The sequence below is a fragment of the Cylas formicarius genome, unplaced genomic scaffold (assembly GCF_029955315.1).
Source record: "Cylas formicarius isolate icCylForm1 unplaced genomic scaffold, icCylForm1.1 PGA_scaffold_4__25_contigs__length_36172078, whole genome shotgun sequence".
In the NCBI taxonomy this organism is placed as follows: domain Eukaryota; kingdom Metazoa; phylum Arthropoda; class Insecta; order Coleoptera; family Brentidae; genus Cylas; species Cylas formicarius.
Window position 1 is genome coordinate 10,367,596 of NW_026844334.1, and position 22,238 is coordinate 10,389,833.

The 22,238-nt window shown below is 34.4% G+C and overlaps 1 protein-coding gene across 1 annotated transcript in view; it reads left to right on the forward strand.

Moving 5' to 3' along the window:
* Window positions 1–22,238, forward strand: part of LOC132701171 (neurotrimin-like) — a 251,586-nt gene that overhangs the window by 142,104 nt on the left and 87,244 nt on the right. Inside the window, exon 2 of the mRNA XM_060668895.1 lies at window positions 16,298–16,395. Coding sequence (XP_060524878.1) covers window positions 16,298–16,395 — 98 coding nt within the window. The remainder of the gene's footprint in view (window positions 1–16,297; window positions 16,396–22,238) is intronic.

Here is a 22,238-nt window from a genome sequence, read left to right on the forward strand (position 1 = left end):
CGTCAAACAATAGTCTATAAACAAAACAAACGATAATACAGTTTCCGCAAGTGGGGCGACTGGGGATATTCACGAAAATTAAGTTACGGTCCCTGTTAAGTTCGGCGTATAGATAATGACCGCCTCGCGCGCCCGCCCCCCAAGACCCCAACCCCCGCGGCTTTAGTCTAAATTCGCCCGTTTTAATTTGAATTGCGTCGGCAACTTCATTATCAACTTTGTCACACTGTCGCATTGTAATAGCTTCGAGGATTAATAATATTCACTGTCACGATCGCAAAGATGTCCCGGGCGATTAAGACGATCGAAATGGACACCGCCTTCCATTTATTTAAAGAATAAATTCCGTAGGAAATAGAGAATTTGTAATCGATTCTAGAAACGTTTCGAATTTAACGTAGTGAAATATTGAAAGTCGAAGCAGCCCCTCACGCAAAATGAGCGTACCAAATTTTTACTCTAATTAAAAATATTAAATAAATAGTCGAAAAGTGAAATAAACAAAATATAAAATTTGTGTAGTATGCTACTCTCGCAATCTCTTCGTTTAAGTGAATATAGAAATTTTAATTTTTTTGTAATATAATTGCCTCCAATCAGGCTCTCTCGACAAATTACAGTAATTTAGATTAATCAGAACCGGTGCTTCGCAGTTTTTTGTAAACTTAAAGTTGATAAAATCTTTAATATGTTTTCTTTTTCTGTTGTCGTAGTATTTAAAGTAGCTGTTACATTTAATCCCGTTTTAAATGAGCTACATGAGTATAATCATCTTAATGTTATTTTTTCTATCATAAATTGATCAAAAAACTTAAAAAACATTTAATTGTAAAATATAAATTTTCTTGGTATGTTAAAACTTCGTTTCAAAGTGGAGCTGATACTTTTTAATGCAGTTGTTCTCTTGATTGTTATGCATTGGGTATGCAAAGGGACTAGAGAGTACAACATAATGTAATTGTCAAATTTTCAATAATGGTACTATTTACAAATCTTCTTCTGATGTCGATTGTTGATAGATCCAACTTGCTGACGTTCCGCCAATCATCCTGTTGGCTTCATCAGAGCTTCACTGAATCTGGTTTGCATTCTACTTTCGATGGAGGGGAGATGAAGTAGAAATATGGACATTGACTTGAATAACTTATTTCCATATTGTTCGATATTGGTGTTAAGATTGTTTGGTTGTTATTTGATCTCATAAGTTAAAACACAACATCTGCTCTTTTCTCCACTAATTTCCACTTTGAAGATATTACAAAATACAGAACCTTCCATAAAAAAATGAGTTCGATAGCAACCCCACCCTTGCTTCTTGGTCCTTATTGATAAGATAAAACCAAATTTACCACTTGTCCAAATATCTCTCAACATCTTCGTTCTATCAAAAACAAAATTCCGTTTTAGACACCAGGAGCTTTTCAAGCATATGTGGCAAGAAATACATTGGAGAGGCTTGCAAGAAAAATATCAACTAGGCTAAAAGAACATAAAAGAGCCTTAAGACTACGACAAATATAGTCATCAGCAGTTGCAGTTGAAATCTGATTCAACCAAATTAAAATTATCGCTTGAAGATTTGTCGTGTCGTGTCTTGGTATAAATCCTTACCATCCGTCCATGGGATCTACTGGATTTAGTTCGCAGTGATATGACGATGTGTGTAGCCTTTTTCTGTTATATTAATATTATTATTATTATCATTATTATTACAAAGAATAAAGTGCAGAGGAGTACCTATTATGCACGTTGATAATTAGTAGCATGGTGGACAGTAACGAGGCGCTGGTAACAAAGCAAGTCAAATACGTAATACTGGGATACCCCTTATTTTATAGGTTATGTATATATCGACTTTGTCAAATTAACTTCGAATTGAATAATTTTGGTGGTTAACCAGTGGGTAATTTTTGGTTTTCTTCGAGATGAAGTTGGAGTATTCTCTATGCGAATAACTGCCATAACTTCTAATAAATCAGCCTAAAAATATGTCATTTCGCGTATGTTATTCAAAACCTAATTGACTATGGCCAAGAAAGGTGTGCGTTCCAAAGTAGGATTTCTAATAGAAGAAACAAATATGTTACATTTTGTACCATTGAGCTCTTAGAAACCATTTGCAAATATAGTTCTATAAGGTTTAGAAAGAGAGAATTCAATTTCAGGACACACGCCGTACCGGGTGTGTCAACCAATCGAAACTATTACACGACGCGAATAAAATTGAACTTGTCAGCGTGATTATTTCATACGTCAAAAACGGTAAATTGAAAACTCATTCCGCTCGGCTCGCGTCACCCATATACGGCATCGATTTTTCGTTAACAAAAATTATTAATGTACACACCCGGACGCTCCCTCTATATATTCGTCCATCGTAGGACATGGCTGCGACACCAACCATTTTCCGTAATTAGCGTGGGTTGCTTTTGTCTCGCCAGTCTGTAACCCGATTGCCATCGATTTTTAGTCACATTCACGATGCTTTTACGATGGATTGATGGATTTGAATTTTTATTGAATGGAACTTGAGAGAGAATCGACGTCGCATTTTACTTCCATGGCCAATAACAGTTTCGTAGTCGACCATTGCGTCGGTTTCGAGTGTTTGGTGCGGGCGTCTGTCTAAAAAATAGAGACAATCCTACAAAAAATCATGATATAACGTATTTTCTGCTTTATATACAATTTTCGTGGAGATTTGCGGTATGCTTTGTGAGGATGTAGTTTTTATTTTATTGATTTATAATCGCTATGCGATGCGGGTATGAAAACATCTTTCCTACTGTCTTCCTTTTGAATCGTTGCCAATATGAGAATATGATATTAGTTTTAGGTTATTTTGGAGTCAACATTCTAATTATTATTATTATTACAAAGAATAATGTGCAGGGGAGAACCTATTATGCATATTGCTGTCCAAGCGACGTTTAAACACATATAAGTTCGCGTAGACTGTTCCAATATACACATGTCCTGTTACTTATAAAAGACGGTCCTCAAAAGGTGTATTCTAACTATTACTAATTCCAGGATTGCGCGAACGAAGGTGATAAAAAGTCTGCAAGCAAGGCAAGTCCTTTTTTAACAAAAATTAAGCGGAATTCGCTTTCCTGGCAATGTTTGATACATGTACAGACCACCCAAGATCATTACACCTAGGTCCACCTGAGACTTTACACTGGACCCAATGTCTCCATTGATATAAAGTTCTAAAGTAGATTGCTCTTTCCAACATGTGATACAGAGGAATTGAAGAAATTTAGTATCATCAGCATAGGCGCTCAAGCAAGTATATATTCAAAAGATCGGGTCCACAGTATACACTAGTCACAGCACTGATCCCTGTGTAACACCACTAGCCACGTTTTGTGGTAGTCAAAAAGCCGTTACCAGTTCCAACTCGAACAGCTTGGCTCGCATAATAATATCAATAGGCTCCGCACAACACAATAAAACTATAAGGGAATCAATTCGAAATTAAAGTAATTTTGATTTCTACTCCCTACTCAAAATTACTTTTCATTACTTTTCATGTCGCACGTCATCCTCACTCACTAAATCCCGTTCGTGCTATTCTGCAAAAACACAAGGTAGTAACAAAAGTATTCTATTCTATATATACGTTACTAAAGTTCTTCAGAAAAAGATAGATATAAAGGTTGCGTGATAATAACAACTCTTTTTGGTACGTCACTGTTCCCCAATAGCGACGCAAATTTTAAGGGCTTCGACTTCGAACAAAGAGTATTATTCGGCAAAAGGATAATTTTCTTAACCACATCAAAAAGATCAGCCTCAGGTGAATAAAAACTGTGAATTATGATAAGTATAATACGACCAAAAATATAACGCTTTGATGTTTTAAGTATTTTGCAGTGCCTTAACGGCAGACCTTCGCAGGATCGTGGTAAAACCCATCCCAACAGATGTTTATTCTGCATAAAGTAGATCTTGCCTGAGATGGACAGTAACGAATATTTGTGGAAACTTGAAATTTTTATTTGAAATGTAAATGGACCGTTTTAAATTTTATTTAGCATTGATGCTGCGGGGTATTTTCGAATAAGTGGAAAGAAGCGTTTATTTTAACATCAGGTGATATGTATCGTTCTTAAGAACGTACGTATTTATGTACCTCATTTTCGAGCTGTTTTAACTGGATAATTCCATAGTACGAGTACTCTATTTATCTTACAGGTAAGTTTGAAAATAACCATGTTTGTCTTGTATGCCTGTCGATTAACAACGTTTTGCTTCTTGTATTTTTGTGTCTTCTACATAGTTCTTTAATTTGAAACAACAGTCTTTTTCAAGACTATAGATTATATTCGTGGTAGATAAAGGTGTCATAAGAATACAGATCAATATTAATTTTTCAATTAAAAATGGTGTCCAATTAAATGGACACCATATAAGGAAAATGTTAATTTTACGAAGAAAAGATTAAGATTAAGGTAAAAAATTCTTCATAGTTGAATACCCAAGATATTGTATTGTAAAAAAAAGAATTTTCCTTTATTTTTGATAAAATCAAAAAATTTCATTTAGAAAATATAATAAGTTTCAAGATACAATTAAATTAATCAAAGAAATTGATTTATTTTAAATTTTGGTATTTTTCCGGTGGTCTTGAAGAATATTTAAGATCGGTTTTATACTGCAACTTTGGATATCTAGACAATTTTTGTCAATAACATTTTCCGATTTTATTAAAAATGAACGCTTACCCTTGCATAAAGTCCATATTTTTTGGAGTATCCGAAGGGTGTATTTGAAATTTAAGATCATGCAGAAGCTTTAATATTAAATAATTTCTTTTTGTCGTAAAAATTATAATAAAAAATTTAAATCATTGTTTTTCTACGTTTTTTAAATTGGAAACTACTTTAATCCTTATCTAAAGGATTTCCGATATTGTTATATCGACTGTGTGCAACGGAATAAGGTATACTTTAAAGTGGGAAGATTAGTGATGTCCCCGGTATCTTAGTCGGTTCATTCTACAAAAATATAACGTTTAAAGTGCAGAGATTCCTCGCATACATTATGCTCATGAAATTAAATTATAAATATACTAGAGATTAATGGAAACAATGCCAAATTTACAAATGTTCAAAAACAGTAATTAACAGAAAATAATTAAACCGAAACCAGCAAAGTGCCTACCAGTGATCTTCTACCAAAATAAAAAATGGCGATGAAACTGTCGGTTTCTAAAATTTTGCGTTCATTTTCACTCAAGCCCGGGTTGAAATGGGCCGATCAATTATTCAGCCTCAACAATTCGCGACGTCGATGTCGCGTCGTCCCCCAAAATTTCGGGGAGGCGTTAAAACGATTTTTGCCCGATGACAAATTGGTATAAATAGGGGATTCATCATAATGCCGAAGTTTTCCACGCACCTATTAAAGTTCCTTCAGCGAACTTAAATTGGGGTCGACCGGGCCGACTTTTCGACCTCTCATCTTTCTCGAATCCAATCACGTTCGGAGCCTTCGTATAGGGTCTACCGTTTATAACTTCGACTTCTGAACAATGGAGATCGGAGACTATTAGTTACCGACTGTAAAAAACCCGTATCGCTTTGGGTTAGGTTAGTCAAAGGCCTATTCAATGGTCGTAAAAACATTAATTCAGAATGGTGGCCCTTAGTGGGACAATATTGTTACGATCTCGACCATCTTTGGCTGGGTGAACTGGGACCACAAACCACAACTACCACTAAGAACAAAGCTAATAAATAGATCGCTGTGAAAAGATGATCTAGGGGAGAAGCGAATGGACTCCTTATCAGACTCAGGCACAGACAGAGGTACGGTGGATGTTCAATCGATGCTGATAATTGATAATTGATTATTCTAGATACGATTCATCTATACCTGTGATTGATATAGTATTTAGTTAAATTTTGAAATAATTCGTTTTTGTATGTCTTGAACTAGACATAAAGTGCTGTAATAGTGTATTATGCAACAAGTTTGGTAAATACAATTTGAGTTACAAGTTTATTTGACACGAGCGGAGCGCAGAGGAGCGAGTGGTTAATAAGTTTATCAAACATGTTGCCTACTATACTTTTTCCACGACCTTTAGTTTTGGTTCACTGAAATAAGCGTCGGAGTTGACAAACGTCAAAATTCAAGTCATGCGGTAAAATCTCCGAAAACATCCGATTGCTCTCAAACAAACAAATTGCGGTAATATGGCGGAAATGTCCGAAGGGATCGGAATAAGTGACGCTTTCAGCGCGCGAGATCGGTGTATAATTAGGTATTTTACAGAACTAAGTAGAAAAACAAATTTTAAAAATCCTGAACACTACGTATAACAGAAGACCACCAAGACGACTCAAAAAAAAAGTGAATGTCTAGTTCAAGACATACAAAAAAAAATTATTTCAAAATTTAACTAAATACTATATCAAGCACAGGTATAGATGAATCGTATCTAGAATAATCAAAAACAACAACGGCATAGATAAGAGGCAGATAAAGATTAGAAATCCTAGTCGTGAGAAGAAATATTTTCGAAGATATTAGATAAAAAACGTGATATATATATGATTTGATTATTTTCTGAGCTTCGTAGTCCTTCAGTACCTTAAGCACCATACTCTCTTTAGTATTGGTCGATAATTGATGCAGTGCGAATTAATCATATGTCTATGTTGCAGTCTTGAGTTACACCATATCGATACGACTTTTATTTTATTTGTAGGGATGTTGAATTTTTGTTCTGTTCTTTTTGGTTTCATATTTTGCCGCACTTATCTTCAGGTTAGGACTTTTATTGCCACCATTATTCACAACCGTTAGCTAAATTCATCAAAGTTTCATGCAAAGTGGGCAAGGTGCCCTTTCTCCACACAAGGTATAATCATCATAATAAAAATAATTAGCTTTTGTTTTTTTTTCTGATGTATTACTGCTTCTGTGATTTGGACCTCTATACAAGAATATAGTTGAAAGTACACACCTAAAATTTTCTCTTACAAAGAAAATGTTAACTTAATAACACAAAACTTAAACAAATTATGAAAACGCTCTCAACATCGAAGGTCGCAGATTCGTGACTGACGTTCTTCTTTTCATAACATTTTGGATGGCCTTTTGGACTCGTCTGAGGTACGAGCAACAATATCTCTCAAAATTCTCTCTTGTTTCTAATGGCGAGAGCAACACTGAAGAAGAGATATTGGTAAAATAGGCACATACCTCTTCTACTAAGGCGCCTGGTCATCAGTGTTGCTCTCGCCATTCAACAATAAATGAAGAGATTTTTTTATGTAAATTCCGAAGAGAAAATTTAAAGTGTATCGTGCTGATAGTTGGGTTTTGTCTGCTGTCGACGTTCACCCCTCAACCCTCCTTCATTTCAATCATTATTTAATTTGTAGTCTTTTCTTAGCTTTACTTTACTTTTTTTTTCAAACACTATGTTTGCTTTACTATTTTACTTTCTCTTTGTCTTCTTTATTTATGAGGGTGACTTTAGACTTGCATTTCTTTTTTGTTTTGGTTGATAACAGATTTTGCATTTTGCAGATTTGCATTTATTGTTAATACAGTAGTTTAATTCTGTTTATCTTCAAATAATACTGTTGTGGGCTTATCCCGTTGCACACAAACAAAGAGCAAATAAATAAAGTCAGCCTCTGCATCTGCATATTGAAAAAGTACTTTCGAAGAATGCAGTATTCAAAATGAACACTCTCCAATTGAGAAACAGTCAGAGACCATAGGTTTTATTCGCCGAAAACGATATTAGAAATGACATGTCATATTATCGATGAGTCGACTCCCACGAGCCGCAGACGCCAATTTGCGCACTGCGAAGCACTGATACGTTTTGAACTGGGAAAATCAAGCGTGGCCTGATGCCCCGAACAACACAAGCGTAATAAGGGAAGTCAATAAGGATTGTTGAACGGGAAGCGTGGTCAGTCAAATATTTGCTGTCCTCAAACAGGTTAATTATTGTACCGGGCTTTGTTGTCGGGAAAATGCGTGCAACCCTTGACGGATCAGTGTTTTTTGTAGGACGGGGTTAGGTCGCGTTTTGACCCTATTTAGACGGATAATTTTCGGACTCGAAAATACTCGGAATTCTACTTTAGGGATACGGGATTCCGTAGAATATTGGCGCATTATACAGAGTAACCAAAACACTGGCGAAGAAATATTTTCGAAATAGTTTATTAACAGGTAGAAGAGTGACTTACATTGACCACAGATAAAACCTCTCATTACTTGAATAAATCTAGATTACCGTGAAGGCCGTTTTGTTAAAAAGATAGAAGTTGTCAAAAGGAAAAAGTTATTTTTGCGTGAGAAAAAGATTGGATTTGGAAATGGGGAATTTACTCAAACGTTGTTCACAGCCTTCTCTGTAGTGATATATATTTTTTAATAAATTATTATTATATATTATATACATTGTGGTCTCAAAAATGCGTCGGCAGTTGACATCCTGCAAACTGTTGGCGATATAAAAAAACCTGCAGAAGTGTATGAGCTGTACAGTTTAAATTATTTGTATGCATACAAGGTTGCCATAAATATGTAACAGGGTAAAATTGTTTTTTTGGACTATCCTACCTAATTTGTGTTGTTTTGTTTGTTTGTTTTTGTTTACTATACTAAATAGGTTTTTAATATTTGCTACTTTGCAAAATATATATGAGTTTCAGATGCAGAATTATGATTTTAATATAGTTATTAAGCGCGATACAGGATATGAAGATTAATTTGTCAAAGAAACTTCCACAGACTACTGTAATACTTTTTCTAAAACTTCTGGATATCAGGAAAAGATTCAAGATATTCTTACAGACGGATCATATCGCCAACTTAAAAAAGATCCTACGCTATCTATGGAACGCAATATTAAATCCATCATTAAGGCTTCTTCTCTATCAAACTCCGTGAAAAAATCTGTTACTACTCTAGCTATCTATAATATCTAGTTTCCTTATTAAACCCCCTTCCTGAGAATACTGACAGTTTCGTACTTAATTCATTTCGCTTCATTGAACATATAAAAATCATTGTATTAGATACACAAGATATTCTGGTTAGTTTCGACGTAGAATCCTTCTTTACTAAAGTTCCTATTCCTAAAATTCTCACCATCATTTCAGATATATTAAAATCCGAGAATCTGGAGCCAAACCTTCTTACCTTAATAGGAAAATGCTTGTCTGGAACATATTTCTCTAATAACGGTCAAATTTTTGAACAAACGTCGGGAACAGCTATGGGTTCTCCACTATCACCAGTCATCGCGAATATATTTATGGAAGCCTTTGTGAAGAAAGCTCTCGACACCTTCCATCTCAAACCAAAATTATAGAAACGCTACGTCGATGGAACTTCTGTTATTAGGCCTCATGCTCAGGAATCCCTAGTAGATTTTCTTAGACATTTAAACTCTATACACCCTAACATACGTTTTAACATTGAAATAGAAACTAATAACAACCTCCCATTCTTAGATATTCTTAGATTAGATTAGAAAATTTGATTAACAAGATCTATTATTTGTGTTGAAGAAATAATGTTTAATTTTTAATTTTTAATGTTGGCATAATTGCTCAAAAAAAATTAATTTAATTTCCGCTTTCAACTGAAGTATAGTGTAATATAACTAAAAATTTAATTCTAAAATGAGGAATTAGGTTTTTGTAAAATCAGAAATAAGCAGTCATATTCATAGTATTTGTCATTTAGTTTGTACTGTATTCAAACCAATAACTAAAAAAATGATGATGATATGATATTTGGAAATTTCTTGCTATTTTTCGATTCGTCGTTAAATTTTCTATGGCTTTTCTTGTTTGTTTATCAAAAACGAGCCGTTTTTTTAGTGAAACTTTTAAAAAACTTCCAAAAACAACTTTCGAGACTCGAATTAAATACGCTTTATTTTTTGTCGCCCTTTTTTAAAATACGCTAAAGAACTGCACGTTTAAAGTCCTCTCTCATTTTAACGTAGATAAAATCTTCATATTAAAGACCATTCCTCAAGTGCACCAAATAATGTAAGGAATCACCAATATAAATGAATTTTGCTATTCTACGAAATATTCTCTTGTTTTTTTAGTATATCAAGTTACCTAAATTTGTTTTAGAAATATGTTTACGTGAATTAGAAATATTTGACAAAGACTTGGGTCCAATTCTGTGCGTGTAAATATAATTCTGTTAACGTTACTCAGAATAGTCCAAAATAAAAAACACTCCGTGTTTTCTATTTTGGGCTGCTCTTTGGTCGGCATACGTTGCCACGTTTCATTACTCCAAATCGAGCTTTAAATTAAAGGAGTGTCCTTTAATTAATTAAGGCCTTTTCATAGCAGCTTTTAACTTTCAGAGGCATATCTAATCAACGAACTATAATCTATTTTTTTTTTATATAACAAGAACAAAATTCTGAAACGACCGGAAAATTTTGTTTTTTTTTTGCCTACCACCACTTTCATTAAAATAGAATTCTTTATTTTTTATTACTGCCCCCCGCTGGAATTTACTGTGTTTTGTCAAGTTTTTTTTACCTCGTCGAACCCACGCTCAAGCACTCTAACTTAATAGGAAACCCGGCATAAGCGCCAGGCCGCACTTTAAACCTATTTCTCGATCCCAAGACGGGCGTCGCATTTGATTTAGACAAAATGCGATATAATTTGAAAATAAATACTAATTATACAGAACAGGCACGAGCTCTCGCAGGTTATCAGTCTCACCCGTTTAATAAAAATCGTACAATTGCGCGGACCGGTGACATTTGTCTGATTTATGTCCCCCCTTCTAGCGAACAGCCCCGAACGAAGTGACATTTAATCAGAAATAAGACCTTTGCAGCTTGAATAACAATGTTATTTTCGCAACATTAAGCTCGCATTGTCGTTAGCTCTCGATTCGAATGTCAAGCTGCTCTGTCTCCCTTCTACGTGGATTCGGTGAATATTTTAACGGTGCACGTTCCCGTTACCAAAGACAACAATAAAAATTCGGTCCCATACAAAGTAGAATTTTTAATAGTTAATACGTACTAAACTTGTTATTGTTGTCAATTTGAAAACGAGAAGCACGAATGGGGTTTAAATTTACACCTAAATTTACTCCAGGATAGGAGCAGTCCTGCGTCATGTTTGCAAATAGAAATGGAACTTTATTAAGCTGGAACTTTCCCAAGTTAAGGTTTCGTCATCAGAATAAATATTAATATATGTTAGTAAATCGTAAATATTACACATGTTAATGTCAAGACAAAGTCAAAACTATATACGTGTAACACAATTAACCAGAGTCACATACACATATGAATACAAAATTATTGAAATAAATATTAGCATAAAAAAGAAGGGAAAACGTGTGAATACGGCTTAATTATTTTTATCGAAAACAAAATTACTCTCAAGGTATTCCTGAACCGAATAGAAGCAATGAACAAGCAGATAGGATTTTAACAGTTGTCAGCAGTCTATTGTACAGTGTATAATTCAAAGAATTACAAACATACTTTGACATCCTATACTATCATATATCCTATAAAATAAGCGAAGATGCAAGGTAGAGGCATAATTTTGTGGCTCAAAAAAGGGGGACATTTTGTGAACAAACCAAATAACTTTTGTTATATCTGTGGTGGTTATGTCTTAGTAACTTCATTTGTGAAAAATGTATACCACGCTTACTTTGGTGTACAAATTACCGACCAAGATAAGTTCTGGACTGCTCATATTGTTTGTTCCATTTGCGTTGAAGCATTAAAATACTGGAAAAAAGGTATTAAGAAATGGTTAAGCCTTGGTGTTCCTATGGTATGACGAGAACCCAAGAATCACAGTGATGATTTTTATTCTTGATAGTGTAATGGTCAAGGATTCAACAGAATAAATAGGAAACAATTTGTTTATCCCAATCTTGATGCTGCTATTCGACCAGTCCTCATGGACCAGCTGTATCGATACCTACCGCCCCAAAAGAACTAGAAAACGTCATATCGTCAGAATCAGAGGAATCTAATTCCGACACAGATGACTCAGATTTCAGAGAGCCCGAAGTGCTTAAACACAGCGAATTACATGATTTAATTAGAGATTTATACCTTCCAAAGGATGCATCCGAATTGTTAGCGTCCAGACTTCGCAACATTTACTGGCACCTGGCATCACATCAAGCTTTTACCGGGATTGCGAAAAATAGTTATGTCAATATTTTACTCAGAAAGGGCCGCCAGTGTATTGCAACAATATTCCCAACTTAGTTTCAAAATTAGGAAATGGGCCGTATATAAAAGAAGAATGGCCCCTTTTTATTGACTCAAGTAAGCCTAGTTTAAAAGGTGTTTTATTGCACAATGGTAACGAACTGACCTCGGTTGCCGTTACACATTCCGTATATTTAAAAAAAACGTAAGAAAATTCAGGACTTCTTTTGGAGAAAATACTCTACCAAGAACATTAATGGGTGCTTTTTGATGACCTTAAAATGCTGTGCAAGTTACTAGGACAACAGGGGTGTTATACAAAATTTCCATGCTTTATTTGTAAGTGGGATAGTCAGACAAGAGATAGACATTGGACTCAAATAGTTTTACTCCTCCTCTTCATATTAAACTTGCCTTGATGAGGCAGTTTATTAAAGCGCTAGACAAAAGTAGATACTCTTTTAAATATTTGTGCGAGAAATTTGCACCCATATTCGACGCCAAGATAAAAGAAGGTATTTTTGTTGGCCCTCAGATAAGAACATTATGCAAAGACAACGATTTTCAAAACATAATGACCAATGTCGAGATAAAACGCCTGGGTTTTATCTAAAGAAGTGTTTGGGAACCCTATGGACGAAAACTACGAAAGTATCGTTCAAAATATGTGACAACACTTTCATCGTCTAGGTTATAATATGAAACTATTTTTCTGGAAATCTTTTCGCAGTTAGCGAAGAACGGGGGGAGGGGTTTCATCAGGACATTAAGGAAATGGAAAGGCGATACCAAAGCAACAAAAAAAGTAAATTATTTTAGAAATATCGTTTTTTTTTTCATTAATGTTTGCAAAAAAAACTGATACAAATAAGTGCATGGAATTTTTGAAATCAGCCTACCAAAATTATATAAATCATCTGTCAAAAAGTTTAATTTCGTAGACCAGTGTAATTTGCAATTGCTAGGCACCTTTACTTAGTTAATTATTGAAAATTTAACTGGGCAACAACGTTGCGTCCATAAACGACATTATCCGATTAGAAAATCTTCGCCGACTCCGCTATTAATTGACAAGGTCACGTGGATGGTCGGATTAAAGCGTCGATCGGAGCAAAATTATTTCGCCGGCTCCGGGAAAATTTATTCATAAATTTGAATAACTTAATCTGGGGTCGTTTCGTATCTGTAAAAGCCACTCTCCGACTAATAAAATATATCGAGCGGGTTTTCAAAAGACACTGCCTTAGTTACTTTGCATCTAATTTGGTTCGAGTAAACAGCAGCTTCGATCGCTCCAAAAGGTGTATAGCCGCTCTACAAGACGAAATTGTTGCCTGGAGTAGCTAATATCTGGAGGTGAAGGCGCGTATCGGCAAGTAGGATTTGATTGTTTTATGTAATACTTATAAACAAATACGCAATACGCAAATATGCAAATACAAACAAAAAAGATTATATCCTTTCTTTAATATAGGGTGTTTTTCTTCGATGTATAGAACTTTAAGTTGGCATTACTGTTCAAGATGGCGACCGATTAAACAGCTGTCAAGTGATTTATTCTCAGTTTGGTTTGGCAATTCATCATGAATAGACTCACGCCTGAACAACGGAACGTTTTCGCACCACGTTTACTCTTATTGATAACTCGCATCCCCAAAGACGCCGCACAGTGCGTACAGAAGAAGCTGTTGCTGCTGTAGAGCGTAGCATTGAGAAAGACCCGAATTAGTTCATCCGGCATCTAGCACAGGAATTGGATCTGTGTCCATCCACTTTATGGAAGATTTTGAGGAAGGATTTTGGTTTCCGTGCTTACAAAATCCAACCCGTGCAAGAATTAAAGCCAAACGATCATCAAGTAAGGGGCAGATTCGTCGAAAGGGCCCAAAACGAGATTGCCGTTGTTCCCGATTTCCATAAGCGAATTTTGTTTAGCGATGAAGCGCCCTTCTGGTTGAATGGCTACGTTAACAAACAAAACTGCCGCATTTGGAGCGAAGCTAATCCTCAACTGTATGTCGAAACACCGTTACATCCAGAACAACCGACTGTTTGGTGCGCTTTATGGGCTGGTGGAATCATTGGTCCGTACTTCTTCAAAAACGATGATGGCCAGAACTTTACAGTCAATGGTGATCGGTATAAAGCTATGATTACTAACTCTTTCATTCCTGAATTGACGGCGCAACATGTCACACAGCTCGTGCCACAATCGATTTATTGAATGTGAATTGGCATCCAAAATCTTGTGATTTAACACCACTAGACTACTTTCTGTGGGGCTAGGTAAAGTCATTGGTCTGTGCGGATAAGCCACAAACGCTTGACCATTTGGAAAACAACGTTCGCCGTGTTATTGCCGATATACGGCCACAAATGTTGGAAAAAGTCATCGAAAATTGGACGTCCAGATTGGACTACATCCGCTCCAGCCGTGGCGGTCATATGCCAGAAATCATATTTAAAATGTAATGCCACAAGATTATCTTTTGCATAAATAAAATTCATGTCAATCGAATAATCCATGGTTGTCTTATTGCAACTTAAAGTTCTATACATCGAAAAAAAAAAACACCCCTTATAAGAGCACACCAAATTTGCCGTACACCTCTACACGGACCACTCAATATAACATCTTCTTCTTTTTCATGGCAAAATAAAACAACGTTATTTAAAATTAGTCTATATTGAGAGTTTAAATAAATTTTTTTTAAAAAATCGTACGATCCTCCATATTTTCAACATGTATCTGTGACGTTTTAATCACCAACCAGAGAGGAACAAAAAATATATAATTCGGAGCGAGTGTTGTGTAATCCAATTAATATGGCCTCATAGCCCTGATTAAAAAGGTTTTTTGACTCTTTACTGATACGACGAAGCAAAATGGGAATTAGTCCTGCGTTGCCGTATTTCATAATACAATCATTTTAAATTATAACAGAATCCGTGCAAAAAACTTGATGGAATATGTGATTTTGATGACGTATAAAATATACATTTTCAATTAACTTGACCATACTTTTTGGGCTGTCTGCAATCTCGGTGTTAATAACTTAACCTTAATTATTAGATAAATATCACAATACATCAAATTATGGAAAATACTAAAAACTCGTAACAGAAAATTCATATTTTTTTTTTAAAAATACCTAAGATATATCTAAGATATTATACTTGGAACAAAAAAAATTGGTAAGGAAGGGAATAGAAATAAATAAAAAATCTTTTGTTATGAGCTAAATATTTCTTACAAATGTAGTATGTGAGATTTTAATCGTTTTATACGTCAACGAACTTTTTTCGATTGTTCCATTTCAATTCTACCTAAGCATACATAAAAAGGTAGAAAACTTAATACATGCAAAGTGGTTAAGATATCATACTCTAAATGCGCTCTAGACAAACATTTCGCAAAAATTTGATTACCCTGCGTTACTAAAACTCAATACAACCCTAAAAGCTCAGCTAATGGCTCGTCTCCAAGTAGACAAATAAAGAACCTCATAAAAGCGCTCCCAGACGCGTTTATAGTGCAAGTCACATTTTAATGACATATTCGACATCATTAAAATGGCAAAAGGCCGAGGTTTGCTACATACGTATTCAAAGTAGCTTTGTCTATTGTACAGGGTGGGTCAAGTTCGATGTTTTATGGAAGTCGCTTATATTCCTAACAGAGATGGCCAAAATTTGTAAACTTGATGTTGATAGTGTAATTTTTGAGAGGAGAAGTTGAACATTCTGCATATATTTTTTTTAATTAGTTCATTCTGTACCTACACCTTTTTAATGATATGAAAACCGGCATCGTTCAAATACATTTCGAGCCCCGAAATTGTTATTACTTAAAACAAGTTCGAGGCAACTGTGATTGTTCCAGTTTTTAAGTCCATAAAATTTGAACGACTTTTTGATTACGACGTTGAGAATCGCGGAAGTATCTAAACTTTGTTGGCATGAATTTAGCGCCACTATAATTTTGATCCTTTTTCATGGACCGTCGTTTATCGCGACACTTTTTTGTTTTTCGTGGCAGCCTTTGAACTCAGATCGATTTTCTATAACTTGTTTTTTTTTCAGACATACCAAACTTCACTGGTCCCATAGCGAACGTAACAGTCCCGGTTGGGCGGGAGGCGGTGTTGGAATGCGGCGTTGACAACTTGTCCGCTTTCAAAGTAAGAAATTAGGATCGGTTTTCTTCTTTTCTTCTATCTTCACCTTCAAGATACCAATTTAGAAAAATGTTCATTAAAGTGTCCTCAGCCTTAAACTCTCTTAGTCAAAGTCAAAGACATATTCAATGAAACTCTTCTATGTAAAAAGTAAAAAGCAAAATTAAAGCCTGATGCGTGCGGGCAGTTGATAATTTAACCATTTGATAAAAACGAATGAAAAATAAAATAAATAATAAAAATATTGCAGCAAACATTTTAATATAACGCAGTAAAATATTTCAAGTTAATTCACCACTATCTCAAAGTGCCAAAGGTAGGAATTTTTGCAATATTTATTATTTTATTAAATATGTCATTCCTAATTATTAATTATTTTAATTTTTCCCAAATAAAGCCGCTATTATTATTGTTATTATTAAATGCACTAGTATTTTCTTACCACCATAACACTAACTTTAATTAACAAACGTTTTCAGTAACCAGATAATTCATTTAAGTATTTTTTTTTAATTGTATTATAATCAATCAACCTTAAAAATATATCCGAAAATCATTTTTTTCAATGTGGATATTGCTGAAGCATTGCTTGCAAGTTGTATGGATTTTTTATAAATTATAATTTTTTTTTTGTTTTTTTTCAATATGTACTTCCCGATTTTGTTTGCAGCAATTCCAAAATATTTTAAAGCCTTAAACAAAATAGTATATATACACCTAAGTGTTCGTCGGAACTCGCTTTTTGCAAGACAATATCTGTCGCGGCCGGTTTGGAGTGGAACCGGTGGAAAATAGAACATTAAGTGAAACCATTTCAATGGCTAGAAGAAAAGAAAATAGCACATGGCAGTTTTACATTAAAACAATAGATAAAAATAAATCTGGGGGTGTAGAGCGATTTGTAAAATTCACAAAAAAGAAATTTAAGGGTTAGTTCGAAGTTCAAAGACTTAACCATAATGTTTGTGGTAATAAGCGGCAAGAAACGAATACAAGTAAGTAAATAATTTTTTTATTATTATTACTTATTTAATTTTTATTTAAGTTTCCATCTCGTAAAAGATAGAGTTATGGAATTCACAAAAACGTTTTCAAAAGAATTAAAGCATTTATTATTTCAAAAATTTCATGTCCTTTTTCTCTTTTCTTACCAAAATTTGGATTGGTTAATGTTTATAATGTTTAGATACTTACTTATTTTTATTTTTTACGATATATTAAAAATGCATTACATATTCATATAGTATATTTTCTTTATCTTAGGAAAGATTCTACACGATTTTCGACACATTTAAGAAAAAAGTTAACCGTAAAAATTGAATAAAATACAATAATTGGATGCGTATTTGTTTTATTATTTACTAACAATTGTAGATATTTATAAATTATCTTTCTAATGTTTTTGTTTTCTTTTTACCCATGACAGTTCTGTAGATCTTGCTACTACATCGTCTGCCTCGAGTTCCTCAACACTCAAGACAGATTTGTCAAGCCTTTGGAAATCTCCGCAAAATCCAAAGAAGAAAAAGAAAAAAACTAAAAAACTAAAAATCAGCCTAATTTGAATTGTTTCGTAATATGAACATCAGCAGTTGAAAAAGAAAAGTTTGTCGACCAAATAGCAAAGGCAGTTTTTGCTACTAATTCGAGCTTTCGATGCATTGAAAACTCTGAAGTAATAAAAGAAATTGCGAACCAGCTACTAATTATACAAAAAATACGAAAAAATAATTATGCTATTAAGAGTCATTTCTCGCAAAACGAAATTACACTTTTCGCACTTCGTAAATAATTTTATTAGTCAATAATCAGAAAACACTACGAGATTTAAAAGTTATTTAAAAAAATTGAATTTCAATCTAAAATATTTTCAAAATTCTTAAAATTCAGATTCAAAACCACTCAATTGCTCATATATTTTCATAGCACTTTACACAAGTTAAAATAGAACAATTAAAATTAACAAAATATGAAATTAAATATTGCCAATAAATTGTCAAAAATATTTAACAACTACATCCATGTACCAATATTGGTCGTGATTTAAACTCAAGAAAAGAAATTATAGTCGTTTGATACTGTGCTGAGTTCTTAGAGAAAAATTTCCGTTGTCAAGGTAAAGATTCGTTTTAAATATTAATAAATGCTTAACTGGAGGAGTCCTTTTGTATTCTTTATTACCGCAAAACGAGAATCGTAAACGTTAGTTTCCCTTAATGAATTTCCTGCTTTGTACCCTTTTATCCACTTTTACAGGTGAATAACTTTTCTTTTTAAATTTCCCAACCCGTTTCTTTTTCCGACGATAACTGTCGCGAGTAAAAAACTCCCGCGTCGCTTCTTTAATTAGGCAAGTTCTAGTCGTTGTTAATTTTCGGGCGGCGCCGGAAAAGGTGAGAGGGAAACGTATTTCCCGGCTATACTAGTTTCGGGACGGGGTTTGAAATTTAAATAATCTCCAAGAATTGCCAGGAATTTAACGCCCGCCCGGCAGTTTAACAAAACGGTTTGCCGTCTCTTTCCAGAAATCTCTTGTTGCAATGGACCCCGATGGGAGGTCTAATGGGAAATTAATGCCGTCACCATTAAAGGTATGCCCACACACAATCCGGCAAATCTCACTGGCCTTAGGATTACCAGAACATATTTGCGAAAATATAGGGGCATTACTGCATTACGTTGTCCGATATTTAGTCTCCATTGTCTTCGGTCCTTTCATTGACCATGATCTAAGTTTCTCGAGGTCATCGCTCTGCCAGCTCCCTCATACCATGTTCTTTTTGAACGCCCTCTTTTTTTTTCGGTGGTGTGTTATCCAATTCATTGTTTGTTTAGTTAATCTGTAGTCGTTCATATGCTGTACAGAGCCGTACCAGATCAGTTGATTTCTTTCAATATCAGTTATGATTGTGTCTTAAAGTCCCATTTGTTCCGGAATACTTGCTTTTCAATTTACTTCTACATAAGGCAACACTTGCACGTGTATAGGCACATTCTTTTCCTTAGGGTTTTGACCACAAACAAAACAAATTTTTCACAAAAAAACGAAAAAGGTAAGGTTATTAGTATTCTCTGGCAATAGCAATTCCTACCTCGGCGTTGCCAATTGTATTCGGATTTCAGAGACTGATTTTGCGTTCTTATGAAAATGAGTCAATTTTTTCAAAAAAATTACGGCAAAGTGACAACTCAGAGATCCACACCTTCTCTACGAAAATATCGTAGCGGCGCGTCACTTTTATCTTATATCTTATCTTATATTATCTTATAGCTTTATGGTCGGAAAAATCATAACTATGCATGGCACGCGAATAGACAGGGTCATAACATTGAAACCCGTTTTCCATCTCCCCTTAAACACTTCCATTGATGACATCAACTAATTCAAAAATAAATCGAGCGGCAATAAAAGAAGGGGACCATATCGTCGATCAAATAACCGACTAAAGGGGGACGCCATCCCTAAACAAATACAAGCGACATCATCGTTTCAATTCTGGATATTCAATTCCGCGCCACAAATCAAATACTTGTCATCGTGTCTAATGTCTGTTGGGGATTATTAAGATTTATTTTACGTCCGGAGAGATTGCATCGTGGAGACGTGAAAACTGCCGCCACTGTTGGATAAATCTGGCGAATGCGAAGTTAAAATTGCTTTATCTCAGTTATTCTTCACAAATTTTTACTTTTGGTATACATGGGGTTTTATTATTTCTTTAAAATTACAGTCATATTGTTGTCCCAAAGTGCTTATTAAAGTTTTTTTTTTAATTGGAACTCCTTAGATCTTTTTGCATTTTTGGATTATACGGGCAAAATAAGTGTTTGTTTATAATACCTAAACCTCATTTTTCAAAATAATTTGAACTTTATCAAAATGTAACCTAAATTAAATTTCCTGAATTCTTGAGAAGTATTTTATTATAAAAACTGGTGGGTGTTCAATAATTGGCTCTATAAGTTCAATTAAAAGGTAAACCATATTTATTAAATTATCAAGGAATTTACTTCTTCATTTATTTTGATCACATCTTCCAGGATTAACTATCATATCAATGCTCTTTTTGTTAATCCAATTCCAATTTTAACAATTAACATAGGGCAATAAAAATGCCTTTCCCTTTAAATTAAATTCTTCATTAGAATTAGAATAAATTTTTGGACACTGTAAATTTCGCTTATATAACTTAAATAACTAAACTGGAGTGATTTGATATAGGTAATATTTTAACAAATATCAATTCATTTAAAAATTCTCGTCGAGACCGTAAATTATTTTTGACCTTAGAAACTTATAGTATCCAGGTTCCATTAAAAATAATACAACTTTCATGCATTTAAACCATTCAGGATAACCTGAAAGTAATTTTAAAAAGTAACCATACTCCAAAAGTGAAACTTTATAAAACCTTGTATTCTGACGTAAAACTTCAACGTCACAGTATTTTGCGATTTCTACTCCAGCATAGCAATGTCCATTAGATTTTCCATTACAATTTAGCCGTAAACGAGACAGAGAGGTAATTTATCTAGTAAAAGGATTCAAAGGATCAGAATTTCAATATTTCTGGAGTCAAAACGCGTGATGTTATCGTTATTCTCGTATAACGTATTCAGATACTAGAGAAGCTTCAGCGGTTCTTGTTTCTTGCTTTTTTGTTTAGCGAATCTAAAAAAATATGCTTTTTCTCAGGAATTTTTTACCAGAATGTATTTTTTTGCCTGCCATAGTAGTTACATGTGCAGCTTTCTCAGTACTAATTATTTATTTCCATTTTACTACTACACCTAAAATAAATGTAGAAAATTCAATTTGCTGGTTCGTAACATTTATTTGGCTTTAAATCACTCTTAAAACCTGTGAAAGTCGCCATCTAGGTTGAATATAATTGACCTAAAATTTGCCAGTAGATTTCGACATTTTCGGTTAGACTAGGAGTCGAAAAGCAACAAAAAAATTACAGCATATCAGTTTAAACCCTCTCAAAATTGCAATTAAGGCGGCAGACTTCTTGGGGTGTTACTTCGTCGCGCCGTATCAATTATCTCATCGAGCTCCTGCTGTCGTCATCGTTGGGGTCCGATTTAATCGGCGGGATTTCCCAAGAAGCGTCTGTGTACTGGTCTGGAAGGGGCACGCACAAATTGGATTTAATAAAGATCGATATGACTTCGAGCTTAGCAAAACACTCCGAAGCGTCTGAGTTAATTAAAAGTTAATTTCCTGGGTTGACGTATACGGAAAATACATCGCGTTCTTGACAGGATTTAGCCCAAACGCGTACGTCAATACTTCTGAACTATATAAACACTAGGGCTTTCCTTCTGACACATATATCTTGGTCCAAGAAAGTTCAATACCCTTCTGATACATTTATCTTACTTTAAGATAGGTAGAGAGAATAGAAACGTGTAATAGCTTCTTTCCTGAATGAGGATACTTGACATGCAAGCGCCGTCTCAGTGTGACTTCTTGGAGGAGAGAAGGAAGGAACTGAAGGACATACAAGAGAAGTGAAAAGCAGTTAACAATGAAAATATTAAACGTGTACCCTCAATCGATAAGATCTTAGCTCCAAAAAAGTAAGCGTTGTTCCCTTGCCTATTGTTTAAACAAATCTTTGCCATAACCTGCCAAATTTGATCTTCTTGTACCTTACGTGAGTTCCGCTAGACCCGCCTGTATTTTTATAGCCAAAACCTGGTTAAAGTCAGACAATTTATCGTTCCGATTGACCTATATTTTGACATGACAATTGTTTCGACAACACCGGGTCTTTATCAAAATATATAATTTCGTGAAAATCTGAACTTTTAGTTCTTATTTATTTCGATAAATGGAT